At 39.6% G+C, this 20878-nt stretch overlaps 1 protein-coding gene across 1 annotated transcript; it reads right to left on the bottom strand.

Moving 5' to 3' along the window:
* Window positions 1-159: 159 nt before the first annotated feature.
* LOC124268699 (battenin-like) lies at window positions 160-20739 on the bottom strand. The gene is given in 16 exon segments (XM_046703689.1): window positions 160-1040; window positions 2548-2713; window positions 3558-3668; window positions 4767-4886; window positions 5760-5869; window positions 7376-7536; window positions 8466-8520; window positions 9397-9430; window positions 9432-9472; window positions 9475-9503; window positions 11473-11507; window positions 13016-13068; window positions 14732-14806; window positions 16144-16211; window positions 17766-17845; window positions 20375-20739. Coding segments are annotated over 16 exon segments (1221 nt in total). The 5' UTR covers window positions 20396-20739; the 3' UTR covers window positions 160-978.
* Between the last annotated feature and the right edge of the window lie 139 nt (window positions 20740-20878).

Raw genomic sequence — 20878 nt, 5'->3', positions numbered from 1 at the left:
TCAGGTTATGTAACATGAGTGAGTTTAGTTTTACGCACCACTCAGCAATATTCCAGCTATATGGCCGCGGTCTGTAAATAATCGAGTCTGGACCAGACAATCCAGTGATCAACAGCATGAGCATCGATCTACGCAACTGGGATACGAAGACATTGTGTTAACCAAGTCAGCGAGCCTGACCAGCCGATCCCGTTAGTCGCCTCTTACCACAAGCAAGGGTTACTGAAGATCAATATTCTAACCCGGACCTTCACGGGTATATGGAACATGAGAAGAAAGGTCGGAATTATTTTTCCTTCAAGCAATTTATAAATACATAAAATGAACACACCTGAAAGTTTACCTTTCTGACGTCACTTATCTTGTTACATGTGTATTACCAAATCATTCAGTTTAGAATAACACAGCAACAAAAAATATAATTTGATATTTAAAAGATATTTTCTAAAAGAGGTAAGACTCTATGAAATCATAAATAATTAAATAATATACAGTTAAAGCAATATCAACTTTTGGTGACAAAACCTGTCTGATTAACTGCACACTGTCCATATAATAGTTAGTCTGTAGAGTCTCTATTGCACATCCTTCCAGATGACAGCGATGTACACAGGAAGATGAGAGAGTTTAGTTTTACGCCGCTTTTAGCAATATTCTAGCAATATCACGTTGGGTGACACCAGAAATGAGCTTCACACATTGTACCCATGTGGGTATTCGAACTGGATCTTCGGTGTGACGAGTGCAAACGATTTAACCACTAGGCTGTTCCACCACCCCTCAGGGGAAGATGATGGCAGGGGTGGGTTGATAAAGGGTGATTGTACGTGAGGCTGGCTTCCTGACGAAGCTGTGTTTTGGCCTGAGTGGTTCTGACAAAGTGAGTGTATCCAGGTGCGAGTATACCAACATGGTCCATACTGGCCTCATCCTCTCAGCATTTGTCACACAGCTGAAAACTTTGGACAGCAGTCAATCCTAGTCGTTCTTCAAAAGTGTTGTGAATAATGCTGTCTCCAAACCAGTTCCGATGCATATTCCTGAAACATGAAAAGTGCATTTAAATAATAACCGTGTCTTTTCCTTTTAAAAGGTGAACCATGAGTGATGATTGAAAACCTATTTATAAGCAAAGGATTACAAATCTGCGCATGTTGTATTGTCAATATTTTCTAAAGTTACATGTAAAATAGTGTTGTATTATCAAAGTTTTCTGCTATATCGGTCTAAAAGTGTTGCATTATCAATGTTTTCACAACATGATGTCAAGAGTCTCATCAGCTGGCACTATGTACTTTAAGAAATCAGTGCCACAGCTACAACAAGCAGTTCTGCCTCTACAAGGACAGGACACTGTCATCAGCATCACCTGCAATGGTAAATACTTAATGAGTGAGTGAGTGAGTTTAGTTTTATGCCACATTTAGCAATATTCCAGCAATTTCACGGCGGGGGACACCAGAAATGGGCTTCACACATTATACCCATGTGGGGAATCGAACCCAGGTCTTTGGCGTGACGAGCGAACGCTTTAACCACTGGGCTACCCAACTGCCCCAAAAACTTAATGAGAATAAATATATGAAACTAGTTGTCATGGAAAGTAAAGAATACAGTTACCAGTTCACCACTAGGCCTAGGTATTCGCCAAGTTTGGTGAAGAAATATTGCACGTTTTTTCGAGACATGCTCTCGAAACAAGCTATCTCACCAGAGTCAGTTGTAAACAATAAATAAATACTTCTTAAGCATTTCCCAAATAATAACCTTTGAACAGCACCAGTTCACCACTATGTCTATCTGTGAGCCAAGTTATGTGAAGAAATACTGTATGTTTTTTTCAAGATAGGCTCTGGAAACATCTTAGCCCTCTCACCACTTTCCAGACAAAGTCAAAGTTGGTGTACAAGAAACAAGAAAGATACTTCTTAAAAATTCCTCAAATAAAAACTTTCTAACGACACCAAATCATTTCTAGACCTATCAAATAGCCAAGTTTAGATTAAAATACTATATGATGTTCAAGATCAGCTCTGGAAACAACATCTTGCACACCTGGACAGATTGATGGAGTCCATATTAAAATCCCTTTCAAAATGCGTTGTGGGAGAATGAATGAATGGTTTATTCTCATGAAGATCACGCAATAGTGACATAGAGAAAAATACAAATGTACAGATTTGTTTCATGGGAGCATACGTAGTCCGGTTTTCACATAGTTGCTTATTTTTAACAATAGTGCTTTATGCGTACAAGACATGAGGGATATAAATTTATCTAATGATGGATAATTACAATAATAGTTTGGTAGGAATGAATTTCTTACATTACTTAAACATGGACAGTATAACATGAAGTGAAGTTCATCTCCTATTGTGTTCTTACACAGTGTACATAATCTTTCTTCTTTAATAATATTATACCATCTACCTGTTTCTATTGAAAGTTTATGGTTACAGTCAAGGGTAGATCTACAGACACAACAATGGGGATAAAGATAACAAGTTAGGGTGCAGGTATGGAGAGTTGGAATCTGTAGGTACAGACCGATTGTGATGAACAGAGCAGTGAGGTTGATGCACAGTTCCTTGTCTTTGGCTGGGAAGCGCTGGCTGTGGAGCAGGATGTAGAAGATGTTGACGTAGGAGGCGCCGCCCAGCAGCCCCACATACACCATGAATGCTGGCAATACCGCCACCGGCAGGAACTTGTACTGTCCAACACAGGCAATAAAGAACATGTGCTATTACTTCATTCTTCATACAGTGTGTGGGGGAGAGAACCCGAGTTGCAACCTCTCTATGTCATGAGTGTATACTCTGACTCCATCACACAAGAATGAAGGCTGTACTATACATATGATATAGAGAATCTCACCCGAGTGTCTTTTGATATCAAATATATCAAAGTTGATATAAAGAACCATACGAGGCTTGATAAAGTAACAAATATCAACGAGGCGATATATTTGGCTTGCCAAGGATATTTTCACTTTTATCAACGAGTGTTGATATATTTGATATCAGAAGACACGAGGGTGAGATTCTATTTATCATCCAAAATCACTCTTCATTAGTTTTCAATGAAAACTGTACATCTCTGAACACAGTACTACCATTAGATTTGCAGTGCAGCGATGTCATAGCATTGTGACGTCATCAAGTTCATGACGTCACAGCATTGTCAGGGCATTGTACAAAATCTACTGTCAATCTCCTAGGAGATATCGTCTGATCTCACACAAGCGATATCTCCTGTGGAACACAGTTTTGGATGATAAATACATGATATACAATTCATAAAATTACAATGTCTGTTACCCAGACAGCGAGGTCCAAACTCAGATTCCAAGACAGAGACAATCCTTGAAAAGTTTCAATGTGTTTTCAAGTCTGTAAAATGTAATTTTGTAACTAAAAGACAAAAGACAGTGTGTATGATAAGCCTTCACAGGAATATGATTTTTAAAAACTAAATGCTGCCTTCCTCACAACAGTTTGTGAGAGTTGAAAAATGTACATATTATGGTCACACACCTGGAAAAGGGACAGACTTACATGCACATCAATTATCCAGATGATCATATTGATGAATTGTAAGGCCGAGAGGACTTCCACCCTTTGTATCTGAACCAGCTGTACAGATGACCTCGACACAAACACACCGGCCTGCAACACAACATGACTGATTCTTACAAATAGCATGGACAACCTTGACACAAATAATCACAGCTGCATCTTGCATTCAGCAAGGTCAACCAGCCAGCCACACAACATTATTACTGCTTCTCATATAGAGCAAGGTCGACCTTCCAGCCAGCCACACAACACTTACACTGCTTCTCACATACAGCAAGGTCGACCTTCCAGCCAGCCACACAACACTTACACTGCTTCTCACATACAGCAAGGTCGACCTTCCAGCCAGCCACACAACACTTACACTGCTTCTACAGCACATAGCCAGCAACACTTACACTGCTTCGCAACCTTCCAGCCAGCCACACAACACTTACACTGCTTCTCACATACAGCAAGGTCGACCTTCCAGCCAGCCACACAACACTTACACTTCCAGCAAGGTCAACCTTCAGCCAGCCACAACACTTACACTTCTCAAGCATACAGCAAGGTCGACCTTCCAGCCAGCCGCACAAACACTTACACTGCTTCTCACATACAGCAAGGCTGACCTTCCAGCCAGCCACACAACACTTACACTGCTTCTCACATAGAGCAAGGCTCGACCTTCCAGCCAGCCACACAACACTTACACTGCTTCTCACATACAGCAAGGTCGACCTTCCAGCCAGCCACACAACACTTACACTGCTTCTCACATAGAGCAAGGTCGACCTTCCAGCCAGCCACACAACACTTACACTGCTTCTCACATAGAGCAAGGTCGACCTTCCAGCCAGCCACACAACACTTACACTGCTTCTCACATACAGCAAGGTCGACCTTCCAGCCAGCCACACAACACTTACACTGCTTCTCACATACAGCAAGGTCGACCTTCCAGCCAGCCACACAACACTTACACTGCTTCTCACATACAGCAAGGTTGACCTTCCAGCCAGCCACACAACACTTACACTGCTTCTCACATAGAGCAAGGCTGACCTTCCAGCCAGCCACAAAACACTTACACTGCTTCTTTTATAAGGCAAGGTCGACCTTTCAGCCAGCCATGCAACATTATTACTGCTTTTCACACCCTTACTGTGTCAGTGTCCAGGTAAACAGAAAACTGAGGTTTCCCACCTGATAACAGAGCTGGAGTGCGGCATACAGCTCGGGACATCCCACGTTGTACTCCGACTTGGGTCGGACCTTGGCAGCACATCCCCTTGCGATGTACTCGAACACATACACCGCAGCCAGCTGAAGAAGAGACACAATGAATCTTACCACATCCAAAATATCATCACAGATTGACCAAATCAGGTATTATCTAGTTCTGGGGTTACGGTGCCTGAGTGTGGGTTTGAATCCCCGATAGGACTCAACCTAACAAAAGTACTAGAATCAGTACTTTACTAAAAAAGTGTAATCACAAATATAACATACGTTACATTTGACCACTTTCTACATGGCATTGTGTATTCATATATTACATTTCTTTGAAAACAGCAAATTACTATTTAAAGCCAAATATCCAATTTATTATTTTACATACCAAAACTACTTCCTCGCACATGTGTTCTGTAAGTACTGATTCACAAAAGCCTTGTAACTAAAACCATTCATTCAAAACAAGCTTACTGATAATATTCCTCGTCAATATCGTCCTACAAGGTGATTACAGTGAACACAACGAAGACAATGTTCTGCATGCAATAAGAGGCATGTTGTGTTTCATAAAAATAGCTACTGCCCTGTTCAGTGCTTTTTGCTGAATTTCAAATAACCTGCACAATGGCCGCCATCCCACATTAAATCTACCAATAGGACCTAGTTAAATGACTTCTTCATACAGACAAAAGTCATCATTTATCAATGGGTGACCAGAAGTTTGTCTAAACCTTGGCAACTTTCTCTAGCACAATCAGTATAAAAAAAATCAATATCTGATGAAGCAGTGATCTCACAACACAAAAGTGCAAATCACACTTCTCTCAGTTAATTAGCTCCACAGTGCTTCCAGCTGCGAAGTGTTGTATTTTGAGACAAGGTAGACAGTGCTTTACATCAATTAGCTTATACAACGTCCCACTGGGCCCATAAGGTAAGGGCACCTGTTTCCCCGGAGCTCACATTGAAGGCCATCCAGCTGACGAGCTTCAAGCATCTCCAGATACGTCTCAGCGCAGTCTCCTCAGTATGCTCCGCATCAGGGCTCTCAGCCTCCCCATCCAGATCTGTCACTAACAAACACTGTATATTTGTCTTGTAGTCTGATTAGTCAGGCAAATGTAGAACATGAATACAAATATACTCAATATTAACCTAACCATGTTATTAACCCATCCAGAACTGTCACTAACAAACACTGTATATTTGTCTTGTAGTCTGATTAGTCTGACAAATGTAGCATACGAATACAAATACACTCAATATTAACCCAACCATGTTATTAACCCATCCAGAACTGTCACTAACAAACACTGTATATTTGTCTTGTAGTCTGATCAGTCAGACAAATGTAGCACACGAATACTAATATACTCAATATTAACCCAACCATGTTATTAACCCATCCAGAACTGTCACTAACAAACACTGAATATTTGTCTTGTGCTACTGATAGGTCTGACAAATGTAGCATACGAATACAAATACACTCAATATTAACCCAACCATGTTATTAACCCATCCAGAACTGTCACTAACAAATACTGTATATTTGTCTTGTGCTACTGATAGGTCTGTCGTATGTAGTACAAGAGTGAGTGAGTGAGTTTGGTTTTACGCCTCCTTTAGCAATAATCCAGCAAAATCATGGCGGGGGACACTAGAAATGGGCTTCACACATTGTACCCACGAACTTGGGCCTTCGACATGACGAGTGAATGCTTTAGCACAAGAATACAAATATACATGTACTCGATATTAACCCAACCATGTTATTGATTGTTTGTTCAAGCAATACCTTTTTTTAAAATACAAAGCTTCTTATATGCCATAAATATAAATATACTTGGAGTCTTTCATAAATTTATCAATCTATATCAGAAACTAGTTCTATTCTCCCATATCTTAATTTAATTATGAAAATGTCTTGGCAACAAGAAACACACTTGATCTGAGACCCGTGAAGATCCGGGTTAGAATTGGTCTGCAGTAACCTATGCTAGTCGTAAGAGGCGATTAACACAATCGTGTGGTCAGGCTCGCTGATTTGGTTGACACATGTCATCGTATCCAAATTACATAGATCAATGCTCATGCTGTTGATCACCGTATTGTTTTGTCCAGAGTCAAGTATTCACAGACCGCCGCCATATAGCTAGAACATTGCTGAGTGCGGCGATAAAAAACAAACAAACAAAACAAAGTTGGAGTGAGTGAGTGAGTTTAGTTTTACGCCGATTTTATCAATATTCCAGCAATATCTCGGCGGGGGACACCAGAAATGAGCTTCACACATAGTACCCATGTGGGGAATCGAACCCGGGTCTTCAGCGTGACCAGCGAATGCTTTAACCACCAGGCTACCCCACCGCCCCACAAAGTTGGAGCAGAACTTTCCATATTGTAGAAAATTGACAACACAGTGCAAGAATATTAACTAATTTTGAAGATGATATATGTTCTACTGAAATACCAATTTTTATTCATCTTCTACTTCATAAGTGTTCCATGTTGTCTTGTATGGGTTTTCTCAAATTGAAATGTATAGTGTTACATTATTGATTCCTCTTTCAGGTTACCTGGCTCAGAGTGCTGTATAATGGGAGTCTTCTCGTCAACTGTCTCGTTCTCCGGTTCAGGTACAGACAGAGATGACGATGATGGCTTCGGTACTCGAACAATGACGAAATAGGCCACCCAGTAGATCAACACGACAGGAGTCGTCAGGAGAAACGCATATCTGCAACACATCATGGTCATATGTGAAAACAACCATGTAAAAATTCTTTCTATAGAGCCTAAGAAAACATTGAAATCAGATTCATTTTGACACTTAATTCTCATCTTCAAATGAAAGAAAAAAATTACTCCACTACTTCAGCGCTGGATACTTGAACTTGGCCTATACAATATGGTCTGGCATTCATTTTCAGGGTTATGTATTATGATTTTGTAGCGGCCATAACATTTCCGAGTCCCGTGCTGGGATTCGAACCACGGACCTTCTAATCCGAAGTCGGACACCTTGTCCACATGACCAAAGAGGTTAACCCCGTCAGCAAGCTGACAATCGATGACCCACTCCCTTACAATTTATCCCACATGGGCACAATGTCTGAAGCCCATTTCTGGTGTCCCCAAAAGGTCTTGACTGTAATCTATTAAAGCTGGAATATTGCTAAAACGGGTTCTAAGACCAAACTCAGCCAAAGTCAGTATTCAAGTCAGATATTCTATAGAATGTCCTTCTGTCACTGAGATCTATTTTAAACTGATACAATATCCCAATCCACCACATTACAATACAAAGGAAATGAACTAAGTTATACAGGCACTAATAGTCCACCATGATTTTAAGTAATTTTCTTTTTCAAGAACAACCATTAGGCTACCCACAGCCCTATGCCAGCCAAGATTTTACAACATTTTACATCCATTTCCTAAGGTTACTGTTGATTTAGCTGTTTCAAATTTTCGTCTTTGACTTATGAGACAGATTAAACACTGTCCACCACATCAGGCGAATGATGAAATTGTGTTAAATTGTCTTCATGCTGAAAATTGTCTTTCTCTCACACAATGTCATCAAAATACAATGTAGTTTATAGAGCTATGCTATTGTTTAAAAGTGACAGAATTGGTTTTGGCTGAAAATGTAAAACCTCTTACTTGGTGAGGGTGTGGAGCTTGCTGGTCTTGTCGCTTCCATTGCCCACGGTACAACCTAAAATGTCAGGATAGCATATGAACAGTATGTCTTAAGCTGTGTTCAGATAATCATCAAATTCTTTATGAGATGTTGTCATGGACACAGAATAAAGATACCTGAAACTGAAGCTGTACTATTTGAACTCAAGACGGGGTGGTGGGATAGCTTAGTGGTTAAAGCGTTCGTTTTCACGCCGAAGAACCGGGTTCAATTCCCCACATGGGTATGATGTTTGAGGTCCATTTCTGGTGTCCTTCGCTGTGATATTGCTGTATAGTATGACCAGAAATTATTGAGAATTTTAGGAATGAAAGAAGAGGTGGTCCGATATTGGGACAGCATGGACCACGACTTTCTAACTTCTTTGATCAGTAGTATGCCCGCTGCATTGAAGCCTGCATTGCTGCCCATGGTGACTTGACAAAATACTAACTGTTCACCTGTCCTTGAATCTGGAGTCATGTTCTGCTAATATTCACATTTAATACGTGAGTAATGAGTGAAAAAAAAAAAAAATAATTACAATCTTTAAATTCTCAATAATTTCTGGTTGTACTGTAATGTTGCTAAAAGCAGTGTAAAACAATACTGTCACTGAACTCAAGGCACTTCTTATTACTTCTGCTTACCTCAAATAGTTGGAAGAATGATTCTGGATGATACATAAAATCTTACCATCATATCTGTTGACATGAAAAATATCACCACTCATCAACATAAGGTAAAAACTATTCGTCAAAATTTGGACATTTAAACTTTAACAACTACTGTTGATAAATCAGATATCAGAAAACACTCAGGTGAGATTCTCTGTATGCCACGCCCAGGCAGGTGAGAAACCTGCAACATTTCTGGTTTAAAATACCATTCAATCACTCACCCCTCACTCACCAAATATGATGTATATAGATGACCCGAGGAGACCGAGCCATGCCGGTACCACTGGACCAGGCGTTGACCAGCTTGCTGGGAACTGAGACAGGAAGCCCAGGGTCACACTAAAACACACATCACAGAACACAAATATTGGAACACGGCTTGATATTATTCATTCAGTCAAACATCATTGTGTCAATCTTTGATGTGTCAATGTCACCGTTGTCTCGAGGTAAAAGTTTGGACCCTGCATAGACCTAATATGGTCATCATTTAACAGTTCTGTCAAATCGGATGACTCTTCATCCTCGATAATCTCCAGGGTATACGTTACGATAACGCTCCACTATACCCTGGATGCATCTACAGTTCCGCCAGATAATTTTATTACCTCCCTTGGCTGGCTTCTTATCCAATCAGGTATCTACGCTGGGAAGTTGAGCGGACCAATCACAACTCACTTTTGCTTCTTAAATTATCTAACTGATTAAACTTGGCAACACAATTGATGCAGAGGTACTCTGAAAGAGGTTGAAGGTGTTCTTGCATATATATTTTTTTAAAGTTTCAGACCTTAAATTTGTCTGTATGATTTCCCAAAAAATCTGAGTCGCACTGCGAACAAACCTTCGCGGCTGCAACCGCTATCTTTGTTGACACTGGCAAGTTCGGTTGTAACGGCGGCTTATCTGATTGGCTACTGTGAGAATGCGGAGCCAGCCAAGGGAGGTCATAAAATCATCAGGCCAAGCCGTAGATGCGTCCAGGGTATAGTGGAGAGTTATCGTAACGTATACCCTGGAGATTATCGAGGATGATGACTCTTAAGTATTTACAAAGGTCCCTTCAACTTCACCACAATGGTGTTTGACTGTGAATGATCTTTAGACAATTTCGTTTCATGAATAAAGGTAGTATTGTTATGCTTTGTTTGGTTGGTCTCTATCTCTTGCCTCAGCATTATTCAAATGATATGACTTGCTTTTATATACAGTCAAATCCCAATGAGTCGAATCGCACGGGACCAAATAATAAATTCATCTTACCGATGTATTCGAGACATAGGTATGTCTATGAGGGTAGAAAAAAGATGATCCAGTCCTAATTCCTCCACCTAAGCATTTGTTTACCTAATGATTTCCCTATCACTAATAGGGGCACCTTATCAGTTCCAGTCTGATTAGCACAGACAGTGATTTCCGTAAAATCACTAATATGCCTTTTGAACTCACCCGTCAATGGCGGAAAGGTGTGAGCCGCGCTGGTTTATTAATTTGATCAGTTAGCTACACCAATCAACTTCTCATTGACTGACTTCGGCTTATGTATACAAGATTGCTGTTGTTTGAATCTCATGGGACCAAATTTTCTTCTCGAGTCAATTTGTGTATTTATGAGACGAATTCGTGTAACCGGTAATCAAATGATGACAACTATAACAGAGAATGGTCGGGACTGACAGGTACTTCGAGTTAGGCATAATATTCGAGACACCGGCATTCAACTCATCGGGATTTGACTGTATAACATATCTTCAGACATTTTGGTTTCATGAATGAAGATGTAATATAATGTTTGTTGCGTAATCAGCATAATACAACAGACATGATAGCAGCATATAGATAATCAGGTCTGGATCAGACAAACCACTCCACACTGTCAGGTGACGAGGACACGGAAACAAACATTGTTTGATTGACTGATTGTTGCTTAACGCTGCACAGACAATCGAGTGATCAATAGCATGAGCATCATTGTATGCAATTGAGATACGATAAAATGTCAACCAAGTCAGCGATCCTGACCACTCAATCCCGTTAGTTGCCCCTTACGACAAGCATGGGTTACTGAAGACCAGTTCTAACCCGGACCTTCACAGGTCTGAAACAAGCAAGCCACCGAGTCTTACAATCAGAGTAGGCTGCTGGCCGACAAATCTGCCCTGGAATGCCCACACAAATAGTATGGGATCTCTGGGATCTCTGTATCTCTGAGATCTCTCCATATCTTTCTATTTCAAGTTAAATTCTCAAGATTTCTTACTATCAACTCTTAAACTCTATAATATTTGTACGAGTGTTGCTGACATACTTCTCCCCAAAGGCAGCACTGGATCCCACCACCACCTGCAACATGGACGTTGACACGGCTCTCAGTGTCATGGAGTATAGAATGGTCACATGAACATATACTACTTACAGGAAGTTAAGGATCACATGACTATTTGATATATAAAAACATAAACATTTCTACAGTATTTTATTCTGTTTGCAAACTACAGCTTTCTGCAACACCCTTCTCAGAAAGCACTGTTACTCAAAACAATGTTACATTTCACGTATTTCTGAAAAACACCAAATGGTGCGTGCAATTATAGTGAGTGAGTGAGTGAGTGAGTGAGTGAGTGAGTGAGTGAGTGAGCGAGCGAGCATGAATCCCATCAGAGCATGATTGTGTTGGTGATACATAAGCATTCCTTCTTAACATTGGTGTTCATTTATTACAACCAAACCAATAAATTAACGTTAAACCAGCATTAGAATACTTAATCCCTGCTTATCATAGACAGAAACAAACCTGACCTGATAGTCACATTTGCAGATGTTGATGCTGCATATCATCATATCCACATAATGTAGACTGGTGTTGCATATCATCATATCCACATAATGTAGACTGGTGTTGCATATCATCATATCCACATAATGTAGACTGGTGCTGCATATCATCATATTCACATAATGTAGACTGATGCTGCATATCATCATATTCACATAATGTAGACTGGTGTTGCATATCATCATATCCACATAATGTAGACTGGTGTTGCATATCATCATATTCACATAATGTAGACTGGTGCTGCATATCATCATATCCACATAATGTAGACTGATGCTGCATATCATCATATTCACATAATGTAGACTGGTGCTGCATATCATCATATCCACATAATGTAGACTGGTGTTGCATATCATCATATCCACATAATGTAGACTGGTGTTGCATATCATCATATCCACATAATGTAGACTGGTGTTGCATATCATCATATCCACAGAATGTAGACTGGTGCTGCATATCATCATATCCACATAATGTAGACTTGTGCTGCATATCATCATATCAACATAATGTAGACTGGTGTTGCATATCATCATATCCACATAATGTAGACTGGTGCTGCATATCATCATATCCACATAATGTAGACTGGTGCTGCATGTCATCATATCCACATAATGTAGACTGGTGCTGCATGTCATCATATCCACATAATGTAGACTGGTGCTGCATATCATCATATCCACATAATGTAGACTGGTGCTGCATATCATCATATCCACATAATGTAGACTGGTGCTGCATATCATCATATCCACATAATGTAGACTTGTGCTGCATATCATCATATCCACTTAATGTAGACTGGTGCTGCATATCATCATATCCACATAATGTAGACTGGTGCTGCATATCATCATATCCACATAATGTAGACTGGTGCTCATGCTATCAACCACTGGATTGTCTGGTGAAGACTTGATTATTTATAAAACACAGTCACATAGAGAGAATATCCCTGAGTGCTGCTTCAAACAAAGAAACAAATATAACTAAACATGCTCACAATGCAAGCCAAGGCTATTCCAAAACTGGAGGAGAACGCCACTCCAATCAAACCTGGTGACAAAACAAATAATATTTACAAAACAAATCCTATTTACATGCTACAAATACAACTCCATAAGGCTCTCAGAAAGTCTCTACAAAATGTATTTTGGGTATATTTACATAAAATAAATTTAATAGTTACTAGGCAACAAATACTGATAAACATGTCCAGGAGCTTCCTTTAGAAATGAAGTGTGACAAACAAAAAAACACTTTCTGTTTAAGAAAAACAAATTTATTAAATACCTGTATGTTGAATATGTTCATTTTATCCATGAGTTTGTGCCTTTCGCATGTATCTTGAAATACACACTTACATAAGATACCCGAATATTAACAATCTGATTCATAAATGTGTCCGGGACACCATTATCATATTTGAACCGTCCTAGGGACCGTTCATAATTTATGGCTAGTGGGGGTGATGATGATTTTTATGGAGAAGCATGTACAATGTGAATGAACAACAGCCCCCCAACAAAAAAACCCCTGCATGTCATTAAAATCATGTACAAAGTCAATGTCCATATTTTTAAAGCATAATTTTTTAAATATTTTATGTACAAAATTGCTGATCCCCTAGAAACGTGTACAAAATTGATGACCCCCACCTCCCCAGAACAATTTGGGTGACCCCCTTAAAATCATCATCACCCCTCCTTACTCAGCCATAGGGCGGTGGGTAGCCTAATTTAAAGCTGCTATGAGACCCGGTTCCCCCACATGGGCACAATGTATGAAGCCCATTTCTGGTGTTCCCCGCCGTGATGTTGCTGGAATATTGCTGAAAGCGGCGTAAAACCAAACTCAGTCAGTCAGTCAGTACTCAGCCATAAATTAAGAACGGTCCCTTACTGTAACAGTAACTCAGCTATTTGAACTTTACAACAAATTTCAAACCCAGAAACACAAGAAATGATAGTGTGAATGACAGGCACATGTTTGACAATATACATGTACATGTATATATATACAAAGACCATGTGACACATGAAGTCAACCAGTGTCTATTGAACTAAAAATAAAAACATTTTAACAGTATTGAGTTATCCCTGTGTGGTAATTTAATCATTATTTGTAGAATACAGAAAATAAAGCTAAGGTCTGAAATTGGGTTTAACGTCGTGCTTGAGAATATTTCGCTCATATGACGACGTGCATGAGTGTGTATGTGTATGTGCGGCTGCTTGTACTAGCTCAGACTTAAGCTGGTTCTATAGTGCTAGCCCACTGAGATACCATGCCGCAGTGAAGCGTGAATACCCCACTCAGACACATTATACTGACTCCGAGCCAACCAGTCCTTGTTTTACCCATTAATGCCGAACGCCAGGCAGGGACCAACAAGTACCAGATTTTAACATCTTTTGGTATGACTCGGTCGGGGATCGAACCCGCGACCTTCCGCTCTCCGGACGGACGCTCTAACCACTACACCACGGAGGCGGTCTAAGGTCTGGAGACATTCAGAGGAGTCTTTTAACTCATCAAATTGATGTCATAGCAAATTAGATTAGTCAGTGAAATGTAAATTGGGCAACTTCATTTGGCAATACCATGTTTCTGTTGTACTGAAACATGAAAATGGTAAGTAATGTGAAATGCATGATCAGCAGATCCCATAACTTAGCCCACGTCACGTGGTTTAACATTGTCAACAACGTCGCCTTACCGATTAACATGAGACACCCATTCACCATAAACCTGTACCTGAACGGTACCTTCAGGAGAAAAAATGTGTTGAGGCCTGTAAAAAACAAAATTATTCAGGTTATTGTCATTATTTTGTTATTCATTTTTTTAATTGTCAAAGGACGTCATATCATCTCATACTGTGAATTAGTGTTGGGAATTGGTTAAAATCTCATAATTGATGATTGGTTCATTACAACCGATCAATCATCGAAAATAATTGGTGAGCGAGGATTGGATAAAAGTCACAGACTGATCATTTATGAATTTTTTTAGAATACACATAAAAATAAGGAAAAAAACATGTAGTTCTTTTGGGGCTTTTTTGGCAAAAATTCACATCTTTAAAGGATGACTAGTATGTTAGGAACATAAAATCCCTTTCTTGGAGCCTTTAAGATAAATTCAATCATGACTTAAATAGAACTTGTAGTGCTTACAAAATGTAACAGACAAAACCAACCATGTGAAAAATATTGTTAATGAAAACAAGTGTTCCAGAAGTGTTTGTGTTCGATTATGAGAAATTATGATTTACGATTCTTGGTCGCTTAGTCACTACTTTCAAAGTTGAATATCTTCATGCTACAAATTATTTCAATTAACAAAATCAATTTTTTTTCAAAACCCTCAACTCAGCATTTCCTGATCAATTAATTGGTTGGAAAATAGAACAGTACTGAATCCCTTCTGCCACAGTCTGACAGCAATGACGAGGACAGCATGTTTTGTAAAACCCTCAGTGTGTGATCAAGAAGTTATTCAGGATTCTAAACTAAGCCCCGTGCCAATCAAATTTTTTAGAAATCATTCTTTAGGCATTTTTCTAAAGTTCTTATTTCCTTAAATCCAGTCAAATTTTAACACTGAATTTTGAGATTGTTTTCATTGTAATAAGATATAAGTAAGCATAGAAAGCTCTTTTTCTAAAAGGGAGAAATGTATGGATGTCAACATCTGTAATATAAGGTAAAAGACATTTCCGATTATATTCATGATCCTTTATCTTTTTCCATATCGGGACTGTTATCAGTGAAACATAAGTCATCTCTACAAAGGCAATAATTATGTATTAATACTTAATTATCTTTGATGCATACCTCATGCTGATTATCAACCTCTGACCAACCTGGGCCTAGATTTTCGAAGCTCTCTTAGAGCTAAGATAGTTAAAATTTAAGTTAATGTTAATGTATGGCACTTACGACTATCTTAGCGCCAAGAGAGCCTCGAAAATCTATGCCCTGGTTATAAAGCCCAATTCTTTCCCCAACAAATGTTGGCATTATATCCGGGATAAAGAGCATGTTGTAATGTATTCAAAAACTATCGTAACAAGACGCTCTAGAAGGAACACTCGTAAGATACACCGCTCATTCTACGTGTACACACCTTTGACAACTGCGGACAGTGCCACATTAGCTCCAAACACTAGGCCCACAAAGTTGCTCTCATTAAAACTGAAAAAAAGAATATTCAGTAATTACCTGCATGTGATCTCAGATTTTGTATAGCTATTGTGGTTACATAGTGCTAGTGAAATTAGAGACTGTTTTGTGCAAATCTTGCTCCTTTCCTTCCTGTGAGATTTTGCCTCATGTATTTAAGAATCTTGTAAAATAAAAACCACTTCTCTTTAAATGATTTTCAAATATGAAGAGCAAGAATGTTTCTAATGACTAAAAAATCCAGAAAGTATACCATGATACAGGGGTGGAAATAACTTTTAAATTGCTAATGTACTCCAGTACAGTGGCACATGTAAAATCACTTGCCCTGATAATTTTTCCACTATATTGGATTTTAAAAAAACAATAATTAACATTGGAAAGTCAACTGGAATCCGGTACAGCGTGACATACAAATTTGCTTGCCAGACAGAAAAAAACACTGGACTGGGGCGTTGGACAATGGGTTATTTCCACCTCTGCCATGATACCAAAGTGATATACCACAATGTATACCATGTAAATATATGTAAAGTAGCATTAATATCAGTTTGGGAAATTGGCTACAGACATCTTGTAGCCTTCCTCTGAAAGAAGTCTATACATGCTCACTATTGTTGTACATAACTGTTAATTACTTAAATACAGGAGGCATATGATATTCATGTAAATAAATCTATGTGTATTATACTAGTCTGTTGTTTCACTGGATTGTCGATTATTTACAGACCGCCGCCATACAGCTGGAATATTGCTGAGTGCTGGATAAAACTAAACTCAACTCACTGTCGTTTAACCTGGCTATGCCAACACTCACTAAAGTGGGCACAGTAATTTACACAAAATCCAGGTAGGTATAATGGATGAAATACACAATGCCATTTGTGGTCAAATGTAACATTTTAGAATGTGGTCAAATGTAACATTTTAGAATGTGGTCAAATGTAACATTTTAGAATGTGGTCAAATGTTAAACATTTTAGAATGTGGTCAAATGTAAGTTTAGAATGTGGTCAAATGTAACAGTTTAGAATGTGGTCAAATGTAACAGTTTAGAATGTGGTCAAATGTTAGATTTTAGAATGTGGTCAAATGTAACATTTTAGAATGTGGTCAAATGTAACATACATTGTATATTATATTTGGGATTACACTTTCTTAGTAAAGTACAGATTCTAGTACATTTTGAGTTTAGTCCCATCCGGGATTCAAACCCACACCCTCAGAGTCAGGCACCTAATCGCCAGCACATAAAGTCAGACGCCTAGACCGCTCAGCCACCGGGGCTTCCATATAATCAAATATAACATATGTTACAGGTATAATGGACGTTGTAATCAAATCCTGCTCTGACGTGTATGACACACTGTCAAGACAATGGGTCTGATTACATGGTTCAACTAAGTCCCCTAAAATATGACGAGAAGTCCATTATTAGCACTACTGGGGACCTATTCTGACCTGGGTTCCCTCACTGTGACAAGTAATCAAGTGCTTGGGACTTTTCTAACCCAGGTGTTGAGGTTTGTGGATGACACTGGATCCCAGGATTATGTCGCTACCCACCTGTCTGCAATGGTGCTGGCAGCGGAGTTGACAATAACATATGGTAGATTGTTGATTGTCCCAAGGAGAAACAATCCTATCTGCAAGCATAGAAATGTTGTGTACTAGCAGTCATGAAGATACATAACTGTTATGTGATACAATATGACAACTTTCTTCAAATGGAGATTTGGGATTGAAGGGATTTATGAAAAATGGTTGTATGCCACAGACTACTTCAGACACACTGACAGACAGACATAGACACACAGGCACATACACAGACACACAAACAAACAAACAAACACACAGAGAGAGAGAGAGAGAGAGAGAGAGAGAGAGAGAGAGAGAGAGAATGAGAGAGAGAGAGAGAGAGAGAGAGGAGAGAGAGAGAGAGGAGGGAGGAGAGAGAGGGAGAGAGAGAGAGAGAGAGAGAGGGAGGGAGAGAGAGAGAGAGAGGAGGGAGAGAGAGAGAGGAGAGGAGAGAGAGGAGAGAGAGAGAGAGAGAGGAGAGGGAGAGAGAGAGGGAGAGAGAGAGAGAGAGAGGAGAGAGAGAGAGAGAGAGAGGAGAGAGAGGAGAGAGAGAGAGAGAATGAGAGAGGAGAGAGAGAGAATGAGAGGAGAGAGGAGAGAGAGAGAGAGAGAGAGAGAGAGAGGGAAGAGAGAGGGAGAGAGAGAGAATGAGAGTGGAGAGAGAGGGAGAGAGGAGAGAGAGAGTGGAGAGAGAGGGAAGGAGAGAGTGGAGAGAGAGAGAGTGAAGAGAGAGAGCGGAGAGAGAGAGATAATACACATACATGCACACATGCACGCCCACACACACACACATTCCTTTGAATGCTTATTCAGCTTTCATTGCAGCTTCAGCCATTACTGGAATTTCTCCATGACATCCTTCAAATGCTGTCATTTTGAAGCAGTGTATGAAATAAGCCAAAAACCCAGCCAGACATCAGGGCTGGTAACTTCAAAATGTTACCAGCCCAAAATGGATTTAACCAGACCAGACACCAAGATATGCTGAATTTACTCAGATGGAAAGTTTTTACCAGACCATCAGGATGGCTAGCTGTAAATTTAGACCGTCCGTCAAAAATCTTGTCCATCTCAGGCAGTCAGACGGGCCTCATTTACTACACTGTTTGAAGAACTTTAAGAGCATGATTATCAAAATGTAGTAAAACAAATGGTTCATTTACTTCACATCTATAACAACTGGGATGACACTAGCTACAGTTTGGTCTGCGATGCCACATTACACTACTTCATGGAGGCTTGGGAAGTATCAAGCCTGGAGTAAACAATAAACCATGTCATTGAACATAGGTCTCTAATGGGTGAGTGAGTTGGGTTTTACTCCATTTTTAGAAATATTCCAGCAATACCATAGAGACACAAATAATGAGCTTCACACATTGTGCCCATGGTGGGAATCGAACCCACGACTATGGCGTGACAAGCAGACGCTTTAACCACTAGGCTACCCCACAACCTCACTGAGGATGGGTCGAGTCCAAATTGTCTCCCTGTTACCTGACCCTACAGAGTTGGGTAGAAAATGTTTGATTGGAAATAGTTTTACTGAAGCCCTGGATAAAACTATTCCAATACACCTACAAACCGAATGAGTGAGTTGGGTTTTTACGCTGCTTTTAGAAATATTCCAGCAATATCATGGCAGTGGACACCAGAAATAGGCTTCACACATTGTGTCCATGTGGGGAATCGAACCCAGGCCTTCGGCGTGATGAGCAAACGCTATAACCACCAGGCTACCCCACCGCCCCACGACAAAACGATCTGATAACGAATGAGTTAAAGTGACAGAGGCTTTATCTCTACTCAAACATATATAAGTCAGAAGTAATGCTTGTATAGTCAGAAAGAAATGCAAGAGCCTTCTTTGCAGAAATAGAGTTTCAATGATTATTGTCTGAAATCAACCTATCACATACATGATTGACCACAGGTCTGGTTGGTACCCATGAAGGTCCTACTACGGACCCAAATGAACCAGAACTTGATTTACCTGTCACTACCAATTCTAACCTAGAATTCAGAATCTGACATTTAATGGCAGGTCACATGTTCATCAACACAAACATAAATATGTTACCTGTTGTGCAGGGACTGCTGCCAACAGTTCTCATAAATATAGGAATATTAAATATCATAATATTGATTATGATGTATATGGCATTATCAAGAGTGATGCAGTTGCCAACAAAAATGATAATTGAATATAATCGTTACAGCAATGACAATTAAAACTCGATTATTTTGGGTCCGTTCATAATTTATGGCTGGGTGGGGGATGATGATTTTAATTGGGGGTCACCCATTTTGTGCTGGGGGTCAGCAATTTTGTACACACGTACTTGGGGGGTTAGCAATTTTGTACATATAATTTGTTTAAAAATATGCTTAGAAATTATGGGAAGGAGAGGGGGGTCATTGATTTTGTACATGACATGGGGGGTCAACTTATATTGTACATACATTTTAGGGGGGGTCATTCACATTGTACATGCTTCTCCACAAAAATCATCACCCCCCCCCCCAACCCATAAATTATGAACGGTCCCTGAATACATTGAACAGCGACATATTATGTATTAAAACCTATTACTTACCCAGTTTCTCTTTTGCTCCATTTTGGTAACGGCCAATTACTAAATCCGTCTGAAAATCGGAGATGAACTGTGACGTTGACACGATTCCGATCGTGTTATCCGCAATCTGAGATTGAGAACTGTGATCACTAATCAGCTACAATCAGAATCATTCGGCTTGTCAGAATGTCGAAATGCACACAGATAACTTCGGTCACATCAGAGAAATCACAACAGAACTGTCATTTTCAGATACGCCAATAACATTTAAACGTATACTTCACTTCATAATGGCAAATACCAGTGTTGTCAGTACAGGATAAGAAGTATACAATATAGATCAAAGTATATTTCCTGCAAGCAGACAGCTTTTATCAACATGTGACATAAAAGGGAGGTCACTCTAATCATCAGCCGATCGGGAGTATTCGGTTAATTCCGTTACAGTTAATCGTATTTGATGTACACAATGAGTAAAATTGAGTTTCCATCTAAATATCTAGAGTATTAAACTGATGAAATATT

Source organism: Haliotis rubra, unplaced genomic scaffold (assembly GCF_003918875.1).
Source record: "Haliotis rubra isolate DU_JTF1 unplaced genomic scaffold, ASM391887v1 Scf14, whole genome shotgun sequence".
Lineage (NCBI taxonomy): Eukaryota > Metazoa > Mollusca > Gastropoda > Lepetellida > Haliotidae > Haliotis > Haliotis rubra.
The sequence above is the reverse complement of the archived record's forward strand: the minus strand, read 5'-3'. Positions and strand labels throughout refer to the sequence as shown.